The sequence below is a fragment of the Bidens hawaiensis genome, unplaced genomic scaffold (assembly GCF_021521415.1).
Source record: "Bidens hawaiensis isolate Kalapana, Puna unplaced genomic scaffold, B.hawaiensis_p1.1 tig00008841_1, whole genome shotgun sequence".
Taxonomy (NCBI): Eukaryota; Viridiplantae; Streptophyta; class Magnoliopsida; order Asterales; family Asteraceae; genus Bidens; species Bidens hawaiensis.
In genome coordinates this window covers 498,866-513,961 of record NW_027491637.1, presented here as the reverse complement: position 1 = coordinate 513,961, position 15,096 = coordinate 498,866, and the positions used below count along the sequence as shown (strand labels likewise).

The 15,096-nt window shown below is 33.4% G+C and overlaps 3 protein-coding genes across 4 annotated transcripts; 2 read left to right on the top strand and 1 right to left on the bottom strand.

Annotated features, from left to right (window-relative positions):
• The first annotated feature begins 611 nt into the window (after window positions 1-611).
• On the top strand, window positions 612-5,938 carry LOC143530124 (WD-40 repeat-containing protein MSI4-like). The gene is made up of 16 exons (XM_077025749.1): window positions 612-701; window positions 1,719-1,786; window positions 2,269-2,332; window positions 2,450-2,536; window positions 2,636-2,698; window positions 2,787-2,852; window positions 2,943-3,017; window positions 3,235-3,310; window positions 3,401-3,569; window positions 3,691-3,772; window positions 3,973-4,046; window positions 4,588-4,699; window positions 4,785-4,859; window positions 5,167-5,234; window positions 5,302-5,401; window positions 5,491-5,938. The coding sequence occupies exons 1-16, from the start codon at window positions 612-614 to the stop codon at window positions 5,587-5,589; spliced, it is 1,368 nt and encodes a 455-aa protein (XP_076881864.1). The 3' UTR covers window positions 5,590-5,938.
• Window positions 5,939-7,821: 1,883 nt separating this feature from the next.
• On the top strand, window positions 7,822-11,263 carry LOC143530098 (transmembrane 9 superfamily member 7-like). The gene is made up of 7 exons (XM_077025724.1): window positions 7,822-7,957; window positions 8,854-9,018; window positions 9,105-9,214; window positions 9,331-9,439; window positions 9,512-9,624; window positions 9,717-9,867; window positions 9,953-11,263. The coding sequence occupies exons 1-7, from the start codon at window positions 7,841-7,843 to the stop codon at window positions 11,108-11,110; spliced, it is 1,923 nt and encodes a 640-aa protein (XP_076881839.1). The 5' UTR covers window positions 7,822-7,840; the 3' UTR covers window positions 11,111-11,263.
• Window positions 11,264-12,344: 1,081 nt separating this feature from the next.
• Window positions 12,345-14,782, bottom strand: LOC143530097 (calcineurin B-like protein 10). Of its 2 annotated transcripts, none has more exons than XM_077025722.1 (9): window positions 14,659-14,782; window positions 14,390-14,564; window positions 14,227-14,309; window positions 13,783-13,842; window positions 13,553-13,661; window positions 13,405-13,457; window positions 13,251-13,331; window positions 13,053-13,165; window positions 12,345-12,578 (listed from the first exon to the last, which is right to left on the bottom strand). In XM_077025722.1, the coding sequence occupies exons 1-9, from the start codon at window positions 14,695-14,697 to the stop codon at window positions 12,521-12,523; spliced, it is 771 nt and encodes a 256-aa protein (XP_076881837.1). In that variant the 5' UTR covers window positions 14,698-14,782; the 3' UTR covers window positions 12,345-12,520. The 2 variants fall into 2 exon arrangements, with proteins under 2 accessions (XP_076881837.1, XP_076881838.1); XM_077025723.1 differs by having other exon boundaries at window positions 12,492-12,591.
• Between the last annotated feature and the right edge of the window lie 314 nt (window positions 14,783-15,096).

The following is a 15,096-nucleotide window of genomic DNA, read 5'->3' as shown; positions in this document are numbered from 1 at the left end:
TTGAAGATCAATTTGATGTTTAAGTTGGTGGAAGGAAGAAGGCGATCTCAGGGGTAAAATAGTCCCGTGTGTTTTAAGAGTTGTTGAAAGGTGGGCGTGAGTGCGTGACTCTGGTCTGGTCTTCTTCTGATGATATAAAAGATTTACTTTTGGGAGAAGTAATTAAAAGAGAATAATTGCAAAGTCATTACATGATAAAGCTGCGGTATCTATATTTTTTTAACTTTTTTTACTATTATTTTTTGTGTTTGTATTGTATTTTATTTTACACAGGATTATTTTCTATTTTTCCGACATTGGAAATTGTTGCACCAAATTGAGGCTTCAAAGTTTAAAGTTTAAAATGTAACGTTAATGAGCTAGCGCTGGAGTGATGAATGAGAGACTTCGTATTTCATTTGACCGAGGTTCCATTCTTGTCCCTATCATTTAGCTTTTGCGGCACCAAGTGATTATGGGATATCAGGCGAGTAGTTAGCGTTCATTAGTTGGATCCTTAAACTGAACGTGTTTTATCTTACCGTACTATCGGGCATTTGGGCGAGTGTTCAAGGGCGATGATCTTAAATGAGGGTTTTCCCTGGATCGAAAGACGAGTGTATCCCGATATTATGAATTTAGCTGGTAGTCCTTTGGAGAAGTCGTTAGCCGTTAAAAAACAAAAGACATCAGAAATTGTTGCACCAAAATGTGGCTTCATAGTTCAAAGTTTGAACTCAGGCTATATAAGTATGAAAATCGAAAAATTTAAATGCTATTTATGTGGTTAAAATAAGTTGATCGAACTTACTTATGTTTAATTATTTTACTCCATATTACATCGTCTTCCTATGGTTTTATTTTTAAGCAAATATGATTTATAATTATTGTTTTTTTTTTATTAAAATTGGCTAGAAATATAAAAAAATAATTATTTGAAAATTAACAATATATATACTTAAAAAATATAAAAAAGTACTTATATTCATCAAGCATACTTAGTATTTATTCTATATTAAAAATATTCTTTTTTACTAACTCTAATTTTAATAAAGTTTATACCGATGTGTTCAAAAAAACTTGAAAAAGACTACATTTTTATATTTTTTAAAAAACCTTAAATATTAAAAGTTATTAGGAAAAACAATATTATAGTTAAAACTAATTAGTGTGAAAACAAAGATAAATAATTAGGAAAAACCAATATGTTACTACCAATATCTATTAGACCTTAGTTAATGATAAATAATTACGATATTATAAATACTTTTGCCTTTTCGTTTGCTAATGTGTTATACTTAATACTAAAATCTATGGTTGGTTGGTGTCGAGGGTATTTTAATTGCTTCACGTGGTGTGTTATGATATTGTCACATAAGCTGTTTTTAATGTTGTTTTTTTTGGGCTTACTAATTTATATTTACGATTTAGTGTCAGTGTCGTCAATACAGACCGAATTCTATGTATTCGACTTAGTGTCAGTACTGTTCATAGCGCTCGTATTCGCGTCGATTTGTCGTTGCAATTTGTTTCGTTTATTTGTTACTATCATACCGACCGAATTCGTGGCAGTTCGTCACCACGATACACATGTTGCGTTGATTCGCAGCCACACTCTGCGAGTTTACCATCCGGCTACACATCGTTCTAAAAATGCTTTTTCATCGTAATAATCTATACAAACGTCATTACTATTTCAAACGTGCTTACGCTTTTAACTTTATTGTTATTACCGTAAGTCTCTGGTACCCGTTCTCTACGACTGGCTCGCTAATCACAACCTCCTCTGGCCATCTCTCTCATGCCGGTTACTCACTACACCTTCTACCTAGGGTTTTTTTTTTATTTTATTTTACAGATTCAATTTTATCGTTCAAATATATAAACAGACACACTAGTCTAGTATCTGCATTTGCTTATTCAATCCATGTTTACTTAGCATTATTTATAACATTTAAGTAGCTATGCTGCATACGTTATCAGTTTCTTAAACCCTACATCTTTAGCTTCCATTGTTAGGGTTTTGTTCAGCTCCGGTATGTTTTGTTACGGAAATTAGCTTAACTTATGACCTAGATTTCGCATATTTTGTGACTAATTGTTTATATCTGTGGTTTATGCCTAATTTTGTTTCTGAAATAGAAATGTAGTGATTTATTATTTGTGGTTTTTGGAAAAAGAAGGATATTATTCAATGTGCAGAAGCTACATTATAGGTTGTATTATTAGTAATCATTTTAAAATTAAAATGCATGTTACTCACATTGGCTACTATTGTTGTGTTACTAGATGGGGACCGCTTATAGAGGAAGCTACTTACAAGAACCGCCAACGACTCTACCTTTCAGAACAGGTGAATGAAGCCTTTTCTTATTACAAAAGCTTTAGTGATCGGAAAGTTGTTTGTAAAGCCTTTATGGTAATAATAATCTGTGTTGTATATTTAAATGTTTTATGATTCTTTTTCCAGACTGATGGTAGTGTTCCAAACACACTCGTGATAGCGAATTGTGAGATTGTGAAACCACGAGTTGCAGCTGCTGAACACATTGCACAGGTAAGGCCATAATAATATGAATTTGCAGCCTGCAACAATTTTGATATTTGTTTTTTGTGAGTTATTTGACTAACGACGGCTGATGTTGTACTGTTGTAGTTCAATGAAGAAGCACGCTCTCCGTTTGTGAAGAAGTTTAAAACCATTATTCATCCTGGAGAGGTAATTATAATCCTTGCAGTTTAGTTATTTTTGAAAATATGAATTGATAAACTTATATTTTATATGACATTGACTTTTATTTGTGAAGGTAAATCGCATCAGGGAGCTTCCTCAGAACAGCAAAATTGTAGCCACACACACCGACAGTCCTGATGTATGCATTTGATTCGTTTTTTTTGTTGGTTTCAGTATATAGTTAAATCGATATAATCTTATTATTTACATTTTTTTCTTCCAAAACCAGGTTCTGATCTGGGATGTTGAAGCTCAACCCAATCGCCATGCTGTCCTGGGGGCCACAGAATCTCGCCCTGATCTGGTAGGTCGTTGTAACATTTCAAAGTGGTCAAGTCGGGCCGGGCTGACTCGTTCAGTCCAGTTCCAATAGCCACTTTACTAACTTTGTCTCTTTGCATGCTTCATTATTATTATGTGAAATTCTAGATATTTTTAGTAATGCGGATGTTTATAACTGTATTTAGTATTCACTCAGTTCTCAAAGCAGAAAGTTGATATTTTGTTTCTTTAAAATGTAGATATTAACTGGTCACCAAGAAAATGCAGAATTTGCTCTTGATATGTGCCGAAGTGAACCCTTTGTACTCTCCGGAGGTGATGCACTGCAACAATTGCTTATGCTGTTTGATGCTGATATATTATAAAATCATTCTATTTAATAGTTAATAATTGACTTTGTTGCAGGCAAGGATAAATCAGTTGTGTTGTGGAGCATTCAAGATCACATCTCCACTTTAGCAACAGATTCTGGTGGGAATGATGATAAACCTACTGAGATCCCAAAGATTCAAGCAAGAGGTATCTATCAAGGACATCAAGATACTGTCGAGGATGTACAATTCTGCCCTTCAAGGTATCTCAAACTGTTTGACCTGCTACCCAACCTGCCTAATTTGCCACTTTTATCTATAGCTATGACAGCTATAATATGCTAATTGGAATTTTGTTTAATTATTGTTATATGTGTTGTGAAGTGCTCAAGAGTTCTGTAGTGTTGGTGATGATTCTTGTCTTATTTTATGGGATGCTAGAACCGGGACTTCTCCAGTAGTCAAGGTGATTTTTACATATACTTTTTCTGAGGGTTCTGCTAGTTTGTGCGTGCTTAATGATTTATAGGATTGCTTTTTCTCATCTGTCTGGAATATAGACAAAACTAAAGTTGAAATTTATATAAGAAAAGATAATATAGTTTAGTTACCCGAACTCTTGTTTAATAAAATCTTGTTGTAAGATTACTTTATGATTGTTTGCAGGTTGAGAAAGCTCATAATGCGGATCTTCACTGCGTTGATTGGAACCCGATTGATGAAAATCTCATTTTGACCGGGTAAATCATAGATGTTATATTTTGCTTCACATTAGGAGCGTTTATTAGCACCCGTTAAAGATTATTGTATGAATTTTGGGTTAATCAGATCATAAAAAAAATGTTTGTTATGGGATAAATAATAGAGGAAAATGTCATGTATAACATCTTCAAAGTTCAAAGTTTCATATGCATCTTTATAAATTATAAGATATCATAGTTACCCTTTCAAAACAGTATATATCATATTTGTCTATCACTCTATCCTGTAGTTAATAACTAAATTTCAGTTACTTATAATTTGTTTCGTGACATAACAGAAAAGAGATTATTTACAGTAATAATTTTGTTTTCTTATCTGTTCGTTCAATGAAATGGATTCTTACAAGTCTCTAATTTTATTAATTTGGTATGAATTGGGTTGAAGAGAGCAAATATGCTATTATAAAATTAGGAGGGTGTATATAAACGTTTAAACTTTAAAAAGATACATGTGAAACTAATCCAATAAATTAGGTCCTGGCCTTCAAAAAATATCTTTTTTTTTATTATTTTTTTACAGGTCAGCCGATAACACTGTGCGCTTGTTTGACCGTCGAAATCTTACTTCTGACGGGGTTGGATCCCCTGTCCACATATTTACTAATCACAGTGCTGCTGTTCTTTGCGTACAGGCATTTAAATTTCGGAAACTTTATATTATTATAATCATCATTTAACTTATTCACATTATTCATCGAGTTAAATAATATATTTCAGTGGTCACCAGACAAATCATCCATCTTTGGAAGTTCGGCTGAGGATGGTGTCTTGAACATATGGGATCACAATAAGGTGAGAAGCTATTTAATAATAAGAGGAACATATTTACTCATTCCATAAAAAAAAAAAATCAGTTACTTGTAATCGTTTGTTTCACTTAATGAACGAATTGAAAAAGAAACATTATTACTATGAATTATCTTGACACAACTTTCTGGTTTTTTTTGTTCGTTTTTATAGTGAAACAAGTTGTTATAAGTAAATGATTATATTTTATCTGCTGTCTGAGTGAATATGCAAGATATTTTCACTGCTTTAAAAGGTAAATCTGTCTACTGTATTTTCACGTTCTCTAAACATGTTTTTTTTTCATATCCAGATTGGTGAGCGGTCTGGCCCAGCTTCAAAATTTGCACCAGGCTTGCTATTCCGTCACTCTGGTCACAGGTACAAAGTTTTTATTTTAATAAAACAATAAGTTTGTTGAAAATAATATGTTTTCCTTCAATTGCAGGGATAAAGTGGTTGATTTTCACTGGAACTCGCATGATCCGTGGACGATTGTTAGTGTATCTGATGATGGTGAAAGTACTGGTGGCGGTGGTACCCTACAGGTATGGTTTTTACTTTATTTTTCTAAAGATGATTTTATATGATAATTGGGTACTTATTTGATTATTCTTTTTTGCGGGTGAATGTGTAGATATGGAGGATGATTGATTTGATCTATAGGCCACAAGAGGAGGTTATTGAGGAGCTGGAGAAATTCAAGTCACACATCCTCACTTGTCCAACTTCGTAGGGTGGAACTTTAGATTCTCTTATTTCGAGATATTCATTGAATCTTATGGCGTTATGGTACCTTCCAAGTTTTAGTTGTATGGTCAGGATTTGGAACATGTTGATCTCTGTTATATTAGACATGTTGCAGACACAGATTTAACCTAAGGGCAGTATTGGAACTAGGAAATTTATGCTTTTTGCCTGTGATAAGTTTGGTGCTCGTGTATGGTTTATAAGCTGAAATCGAGGCGATAAAATGGGCGGGGTCATGAATTGGGTAACGTGTTAAAACGTGTCATTTTTAGTATGGGTTAACACGAGCTGGGTGGGTTGTTGATCTGCAAAACATCTTCTGGTTTGATTCAATTTCTCGGTTTTGAGCTTGAGTGCTTGTTTATGTTATGGCTTGGTTAATCCTGTCACTAATAATGTAATGCGCTTTTATTCTATACCTAATAGATTTAGTTTGACAAGTGATCATAATTTTAAAGCATGAACGAATAGAAATTTTGAATGACGCTACAATTTGCATTTTAAAACCTAAATTTCTAGTTTATAAGCGAAATAATGAGGATGATGCTCATTTTAATGCGTTTGAAAAACATGTTAATACATGCATATTTGAATATTTGAAAAACATTTTAGAAACCAAAAAAAAAAAAAAAAACTAAGGCTAATTCTTGAGAACATGCTCATTAATATCTCATAATTAATTGTATGAGAAAAGTATATTTAATATAACTTCGAAAATGCTACTTAGTATTAACTATTTTGGTCAATAAGAAAACTTTACTAAGTGAAGAAGTTAATGACATGTCGTATCAAAAAAATGTGTTGCCAGGTTACAAAAGACGTATGTAACAACTACCATTGATTAGTTATGATTAGTCATATACAAAAATGTAGTATCAGTTACACAAAATGTTTGACATCTTCTTTTAGTTACACTAAAAATGTCGTGTTAGTGCAAAAAGACCGGTATTATTTAAGGATGCTTCATAGTGTTGTACCCAAAGTTTAATAAGTACAATTGATGAATAGTACATTTACATGAGACAAAACCATTTTTACAATTAATAAGTTTTAATTTGTAGATATATTGTGTATTTATGAATAAAGACAAGTATTTAATGCACTTGTAAAAAAAATAATAAAAAAAAAGTTAATGTAGTGTAAATTGCAATGATCCTATATAATACGGTATTTATGCATTTGTTAGACGGGCTCGCACAAATTTTTACACTCATCATATGGACCTAGGGAGTGTAAACAAAGAAAGACAGCTTTTAAGCCATTCGAGATTGAATCATTAATGTTCGAATCAAGTTTACACGAGCTCAATCCTTAAAAGTTGTCTTTGTTTGTTAAACAAACGAATCCAAACCCTTGCTTCACTCATCTAACATGAGATTGTTTGCAAGCCTAAACGGCATTATTTTTTTTATCTATATAATAAAATTTTTGTAACATATATAATTATTATGATATAACTAAATAATAATATATATTATGTTTTTATGTTATATATAAAAAAATATATTTTTTTGAAAAAATATATCATATAATTAAAAATGTATTAATTAGCAATAATCTGATATCTCCACTTGTGACCTAGTGGTAGAAAGGCTTGCGTTCTCCAGTGGAGACCCAAGTTCGATCATCAGTTGTGTTACTTTTGATGAATATTGATAATGAAAGATTTAGCTGGGCCTTGTGAGGTTATCAATCAAATTCTTTGCCCACGAGGGTTTTCGTCCGAGCATGTGCTATATTGGCAATGAAGAATTTAGCTAGGCCTTGTGAGGTTGTTTGAATTCTGATCCAACCAGGTTCGTCCCACCGTGTGTTACGCACTTACGCCATAGAGTAATATTCTTGTTGCGGCACAACGATTGTCATAGTCGGTGATATGGTTTCCCATGGGAACACCCAAGCCAAACTCTGAAGTTAGTTTGAGTCCGGTTAAAATAATATAGTCTGACCAAAGTAAGAAAACAAGAATCTTCAAATTAGGGAGTGCGTTTGGCTAAACATAAAAAAGAAAGTAGACGTTTAAGAAAATATTAATATGATACATGTACTATTAAACAAAAGTTATATAATATAATAATAAATTAATAATTAAGTTGTAGTGGGGGTGGGTGGGGGGGGGGGTGAATAGTAGAAATCCGAGGGCGTTTATAAATCAACTCAACACAAAACTTTCATTTCTTCTTCTTCTTCTTCTTCTTCTGGTTTGGTGTTGAATCAAATCTCATACGATAGAAGAGATGATGGAGTGGAGGTTCAATCAATTATTAATATTTATCTCTCTCATCTTCTTCTTTCTAATCTCGTCCTCCGAATCGTTCTATCTTCCCGGTGTTGCTCCTCGTGACTTTCAACGGGTACGTGTGTTTCCAAATCAATTGCTCACTGCATTTTGTTTAGATTTGATCGGCTTATATTAACATCTATTTATGTGTTTATACTCGGATCCGTGGTTCTAGTTTTAGTTAATGGTTGTAGTTACTATATAGTATATAGTGTGCGATCTGTATCATTTGCGATTGGATCTAGGGTTTAGGGTTTTACATTTTGTGCTTTTGTTACGATTAGGTTATCTCAAGGTACTGTTTGAAAGGAAAAGTTAATGATCTGGTATCATGATTTAGTGTTTGAATTTTCAATAGGAGTTTGTTTTGGGATCGGTCGGTGGTATATTCGTTGAGTTAGTGTATTTGATTTCGTTTGCCGTTGGTGATCTGTAATCGAACCACATTTGCTGTTTGTTGAGCTTATGAGTTGATGGCTTAATGCTAATGCTTGCAAAGATTTAAGCCAGTTTTATTCGTTATGCACCAGATAGCTCCAACTCTCTGTTTCAATGGCGGTATTAATTATAGGAAAGGAATAATATTTGAGTTTTCATAATGTAAAATGAGGTATGCTAGGATGAATTTGTAAAATACAGCAGATATGTACCTTTAGGTGTATGCATTAGTGGTTATTAGTAATTAGTATTCTAAAGCCCAAATCAAGTAAATTTTAATAATATTAATCTATAATGTAGAGTACAGATCAAGCACGTGGAAAAGGCTTGCATCTAGCTCCTTGATTTATGTTCTTTTGTAATCTTATAAACATTGGACTTTAATTGTTTCCAGGATTTGAGGTTCATCTTTGTAAAGTTGCAACACAATTTGAAAAGCCTAGTTGACTTTGTTGCTTTGTTTTTTTACTCTTTTATCTGATTATAGCTATTTTATAGCATCTTATATTGCCTGATTTTGATCCTTATCAGGGGGATCCTCTTCAAGTGAAAGTCAACAAGCTATCCTCTACAAAGACCCAACTTCCTTATGACTATTATTACTTGAACTATTGCAAGCCCAAGCACATTCAGAACAGTGCTGAAAACTTGGGAGAGGTGCTGCGAGGTGATCGCATAGAGAATTCCGTCTACAGTGTATCTACTTTTTCCCTTTTTTTTTCTGTAAGTTATAGTTTCTAAACATGATTTTAATGATTTAAGTTTCTTATTCTTTATTTTAGTTTAATATGAGAGAGGAGCTCCCATGTAAAGCTGGTTGCAGAGTAAAGCTGGATGCGCAATCTGCAAAAAACTTCAAGGAAAAAATTGATGATGAGTACCGTGTTAACATGTATGCACCTTTCTTTTAAAATCATGTCTGAATTTTTTTCACATTAATTTTCATTATTATATGTTTTTGACCAATTTTATGGCACATTATTATTCATTTGTTTTGGATCAATGCAGGATTTTGGATAACCTTCCGGTTGCTGTTCGTAGACAAAGACGGGTTGGTAGCCAGTCAACCACTTATGAACACGGTTTTCGTGTTGGTTTTAAAGGGAACTATGCTGGGGTGAGTTTTGTAGGCAAAGTTGTAACTGAACCATTCATTTTAATAAATAAATTCTTTAATTTTCCTTTGTAGAGCAAAGAGGAAAAGTATTTCATTAACAATCACTTGAGCTTTAAAGTCATGTATCATAATGACCTTGAGACCGATTCTGCAAGAATTGTTGGGTTTGAAGTTACTCCAAACAGGTATGTTAGTTACATATGGGTCCACCTTACATCATAGATGATTATCTTTCATATCAGTCTGGACTTTTATCTTATATATTATGCTCTAACAGTATCAATCATGAGTACAAAGATTGGGATGACAAGAACCCGCAGTTGACAACATGCAATCAAAACACCAAAACTATAATTCAAGGAAGCACGGTTCCTCAGGAAGTTGATACAGATAAGGAGGTGGTATTTACTTATGATGTTACTTTCAAGGTATGGGCAAATGAATCCTTTTATAAAAAAAATACGTCACACGTTTTTTCTTCATTATATTGTCTAATCTTTATAAAATTTGTAGGAGAGTGAGATAAAATGGGCATCACGCTGGGACACATACCTTCTTATGAATGATGATCAAATCCACTGGTTTTCAATCATAAACTCGTTAATGATAGTTTTATTTCTGTCGGGTATGGTAGCTATGATCATGATGAGAACACTTTACAGAGACATTGCAAATTATAACCAATTAGACTCACAAGAAGAAGCCCAAGAAGAAACCGGATGGAAACTTTTACATGGAGACGTTTTCCGGGCCCCCACAAAGTCTGGGCTTCTTTCCGTTTATGTTGGAACCGGTGTCCAAATCCTAGGAATGACTTTAGTTACCATGATCTTTGCATTACTAGGTTTCTTGTCACCATCCAACCGTGGTGGCCTCATGACGGCTATGGTTCTTTTATGGGTGTTTATGGGTTTATTTGCCGGTTATGCCTCTGCAAGGTTATACAAAATGTTCAAAGGCACCGAATGGAAAAGAAACACGTTGAAAACCGCGTTTATGTTTCCTGGTATTCTGTTCTCGGTTTTCTTCGTTTTAAATGCGATAATATGGGGTGAGAAGTCGTCTGGAGCTGTACCATTTGGAACCATGTTTGCTCTCGTCTGTTTATGGTTTGGAATATCGGTACCGTTGGTGTTTGTAGGTAGTTACTTGGGCTTCAAGAAACCCATAGTCGAAGATCCTGTGAAAACGAATAAGATCCCGAGACAAGTCTCGGAACAAGCTTGGTACATGCAACCTGTTTTCTCGATTCTAATTGGCGGGATTTTACCTTTCGGCGCAGTTTTTATCGAGCTTTTCTTCATATTAACCTCCATATGGTTGAACCAGTTTTACTACATATTCGGGTTCTTGTTCATTGTGTTTGTGATTTTGATAATCACATGTGCGGAAATAACGGTGGTGTTGTGTTACTTCCAGTTGTGCAGTGAGGATTACCATTGGTGGTGGCGTGCGTATCTTACTGCTGGTTCATCCGCGTTGTATCTTTTCCTCTACTCGATATTCTACTTCTTTACCAAACTGGAAATTACAAAGCTGGTTTCGGGTATTTTGTATTTCGGGTACATGTCAATTGCTTCTTACACGTTCTTTGTGTTAACGGGTACGATCGGGTTTTATGCTTGCCTGTGGTTTGTGAGGAAGATTTACTCATCTGTGAAGATAGACTGATTGATGATGTAAACAGTAAAGGTTATGACGAGGAAGAAGAGAATGGTAAGGAAAGGAATAGAAATGAAGCAGTGGTTGGTGTAATCTTTTATTGTTACTAGTAGGTGACATTCATATGATTGCTAGTAAAAGGATATTAATTTTCTTGTTTTCTAGTTCTCTCTTTTTTACAATAATTATCATAAAATTTTGCTTTTTTGTTTACTAAAATATGTTTATATGTTACTTTTATTTTTTATTTGGTGCGCAGTTAACCATACAAACTAGAAATAACGCAAGAAAGAAATAAAAATAATCTTTAATCACCGAAGTTAATAAGTTAAAGAAACAAAAATGTCATGTTTATCATGGTTTAACTCGTCTTAGACTACTATTCGTCCAAGGGGCTGTTTGTTTACATCTGAATAGAACCATTCAGATGTAAACATCTGATCCATTCAGACTTAGACTGTTTGGTTCCAAACAGAAAAACATAATGGTTAAAATTAGGTCTGAATCATTCAGACTTACTGTTGTTGCTGAATGGGACAGATGCTCATTCAGATCTGACTCATTCAGATCTGAAAAAGTCAAACAGCCCCTAAGTGCCTTGTTTCTTCACCCAAGCAAGGTTAATTCTGGCTTGAAAGTTGAATATAAGTCGTTTATGTGTGACATAGTCATATCATATTACATAAATTTTGGAATGTGATGTCGAGTATGACTTGTTATATGTTTTCGAGAATATTTTTTGTGCTTGTTGGGTTTTAGCTCAGCTAACTCGACCAAAATATAACACTTTTTTCGTCACAAGTACAAAAATAGGCGATAGCATAGCCGGATTAATAAGAAGATTGGAATAAAGAGGCTGATCCGATTATATTATTTTCTAGATAAAAAAAATAAAAAATAATAATAAAAAAATAAAAAATAATAATAAAAAAAAAAAACTTATTTGTGTACTTCAATTAAATTCTGGTTGTTTGCTTGTTTGATTGATCGACCTCAAAATACTTGAATTTAGTGGATGCCATTCAAAAAGCATTAATGATTAATAATGCCATTGATGATACTTTATTGATGCTATTGATGATACTTTATTGATGCTGATTATACCTTCATAAGACGTGACACGAGCCTTACATTTAGGATTGGTTCTTTTGTTCACATAATCGACATCGATTTAGGTTGCTCATTATATTGTGAATTGATAAGTACTTGTGACAAGCAATCTCCAATCAGTTTTAGATTTTAATAGCCAATCCCAGTTTCCGTACGCCCCCGTATTTGTCTTTTAACAGCATGGCCAATGTTTAAATTGTAGTATGGATGAAATATATTTTTATGAAACATGAGTTTCATAAAAAGAATATAAAAAATACAAACTTTTAACTACCTAGCGATCAAAGAACGTTGATGGGCCTTCTGCCTTCAGACATCATCTACTCCTGTGTTGAATATAAAACTCGGGAAGGCTGCGGTCACATCCCTAACAAATGAATCTAAAGATTAATAACTGAATACCTAAAATGCGCCTTAATGAGGAAAAAATAAGAAAATATGTGCACCGTAATCAATTTCACTATAGATAAGGAGCAATTCATATATCCCCTCAAAACTTGGTATAATGTCATGTTTACTCAACAAAATCATATATCAAATATATGCACTTTCGAATTTATGACATTTATACCCTTACCTTAACACTCGCATTAGGATATTAGAGTGTGTAAGGAGAAAGAAAAGGGTTGGTCATACCACTGAAATGGGCCAATGTGATATTTTTTAGTATTTTGAGTATGTTATATTTATTCATTTCCTGTGTATTTATGACATTGTACCTAGATAAAAAGTTTACATGACATATCAATAAACAGAAATCCTTAACCTATAATTGTATGCCTAAAATACCCCCCCCCCCAATTACGACAAGATTAAGAAACTTTACGAAGAATGATGGTACCTAAGAGATGGAAGGGTCATGTTCTTCAAGAGATGGGGTCTGTGAATAACAAAGTTCCTCCACTCTTCTTGATTGATTCTTCCGTCCATGTCAGCATCCGCATCAGCAAACGTCTGAAACATAGAAACGTAAGTAAATATGAGTACCTGTTTGACCTATCAATAAAAGAATGATTAATTAACTCTTAAGAAGTGTCACATTATCTATAATCTGTTGAAGAACATCATCTGATAGATGCATCCCGGTTTCTTTTAAAGCGGCAACAATCATTTCTTGAACCTGATAAAAACAGTTATCTGTTAAACAACAATAGTAGAAAGATATTCCAAATGTAAAGAGATTAACTGCTTACTTCTTCGCGTTCTATGTACCCGGTTTTTCTCAAATCATAAAACTTGAATGCATCTGTTGAATGAAAAACATGAAAAAGGTAATAATACTATGAAGATTGAAGGCACCTGAAAAACAATCTGCCTGGAAATATGGAACACGGTACTTACAATCGATCTTTAGTTCTATTGAGGCATTAGGATGAAAGATGCTCAATACATGAACAAACTCCTCAAATTCAATAACACCATTTTGCTTCTCATCAAATAGATCAAAAACCTACATAAAAAGACAAGGGACATAATGCCATAATGTTATTAGTTGCCAATTAGTCTGGATTCTGGAATATGAAGTAAAATACATCATTCGTTTATTGTACACATAGGCTAAAAATACCCACCTTGTTCAAAAATAGATTTTCACCGCCTGCTGAATTGAGCAAAGCTAATTGAAGCTCCTCCTTTAAAGAAGAAAAAACAAAGTAAATACGCTTACTGTTGTGTCGAGTTTGTCTTTGTGTACACCAGAAAACTCTGTTTCATTTATATACATAAGCAAGATATACCTTATAATGCATAAGATGTAGTTCAATTACTAGCCTCTTTATTGTGAATTTGTAATTGGATCCTTTTATAAATATTTACTTGGTCAATGAGAAAAAAATTACTAGCTAATTATGCTTTTTGTTAACTCAATTTCTACCTACAATTTAAATCCTATCTAGTTTTCATGTTTTATCAAACCCTAGAGTACCGCAAGTCTGTAACTAGCTAACTAACTAACGAACGAACTAAGTTATTCATACAGATGAGCTGAAACTAGATAACAGTAACAATAACAATACCTTGTGAATGAGTCCGTCGTCTATAATTGAACAGCTAAACTTATTAAACAATTCGCGCAACGCCTCAACTTCATTAACCGAAACTGAAACAATTCCACGTAATAAATTAACATTCATTTCAAAACCTAACAAATTAACTCCGAAGTATACGCAGTCAACGTACATGGCGAGTTACGAGCTAGGCGTCTGACTTCATCAAAAGTATGAACAGGCTTCACCGGACGCTTATCGTTCGCATCTAAACAAGGAGATAAGCAGTGGATGAGAAGCTCAACTGCAACTACACACGGTATCAACGCCGCACAGAGCTTTTCCCCTACCGTCAGCGAACTGGATCTCTATATGTCCTAATCCAGATATATATATAGAATAATATTAATCATTATTATACTCCTCGGTGAAAATGAATATAAACGAATAGAAAGCGAGTACCGAAGTTGACGATGACGACGAGCTCGATGCCGCTCCCATGGTGGCTTTAGGAATTGGTCTAACTGAAATAACGACTGTGAAACTAGTCTACTGCAGTCTTCATTGAGCTGGTGCTGGATCTGGATCTGGATCTTGATCGATGACAGATTACAGGAATATCCACGTCAATCAATATGTCTTGATTATTATAAATATATAAGTTTTCATTATTATTATTTAAGTAAGTATAAAATTTGATATATTAGTTTAAATATTTATTTATAAGTAAAAATAAAATTTGTAACGTAAGTTTTCATTATCATTTTTAATAACTATAAGTTATGGTAAATTGTTGTTTAGAATTTATAGGTGAAAAATGTAAAACGATATTAATTAAATAAAAATACTTATTTAATTGATTTAATAAAAAGGAAAATTGGATTAATAGTTATTATTGAA

What these genes read in the sequence shown, in the direction of transcription:
- LOC143530098 (XM_077025724.1), top strand. Translation starts at nt 7,841, where the DNA reads ATGATGGAGTGGAGGTTCAATCAATTATTAATATTTATCTCTCTCATC. An exon ending in GATGAGTACCGTGTTAACAT is followed by an intron (nt 9,215 to 9,330) that starts GTATGCACCTTT and finishes GGATCAATGCAG; the next exon opens with GATTTTGGATAACCTTCCGG. An exon ending in TTAAAGGGAACTATGCTGGG is followed by an intron (nt 9,440 to 9,511) that starts GTGAGTTTTGTA and finishes TTTCCTTTGTAG; the next exon opens with AGCAAAGAGGAAAAGTATTT.
- LOC143530097 (XM_077025722.1), bottom strand. Translation starts at nt 14,697, where the DNA reads ATGGGAGCGGCATCGAGCTCGTCGTCATCGTCAACTTCG. An exon ending in CCTAGCTCGTAACTCGCCAT is followed by an intron (nt 14,310 to 14,389) that starts GTACGTTGACTG and finishes GAATTGTTTCAG; the next exon opens with TTTCGGTTAATGAAGTTGAG. An exon ending in AATAGAACTAAAGATCGATT is followed by an intron (nt 13,458 to 13,552) that starts GTAAGTACCGTG and finishes TTCATTCAACAG; the next exon opens with ATGCATTCAAGTTTTATGAT.
- LOC143530124 (XM_077025749.1), top strand. Translation starts at nt 612, where the DNA reads ATGAATTTAGCTGGTAGTCCTTTGGAGAAGTCGTTAGCCGTTAAAAAA. An exon ending in TGGCCATCTCTCTCATGCCG is followed by an intron (nt 1,787 to 2,268) that starts GTTACTCACTAC and finishes TTGTGTTACTAG; the next exon opens with ATGGGGACCGCTTATAGAGG. An exon ending in CACACACCGACAGTCCTGAT is followed by an intron (nt 2,853 to 2,942) that starts GTATGCATTTGA and finishes TTCCAAAACCAG; the next exon opens with GTTCTGATCTGGGATGTTGA.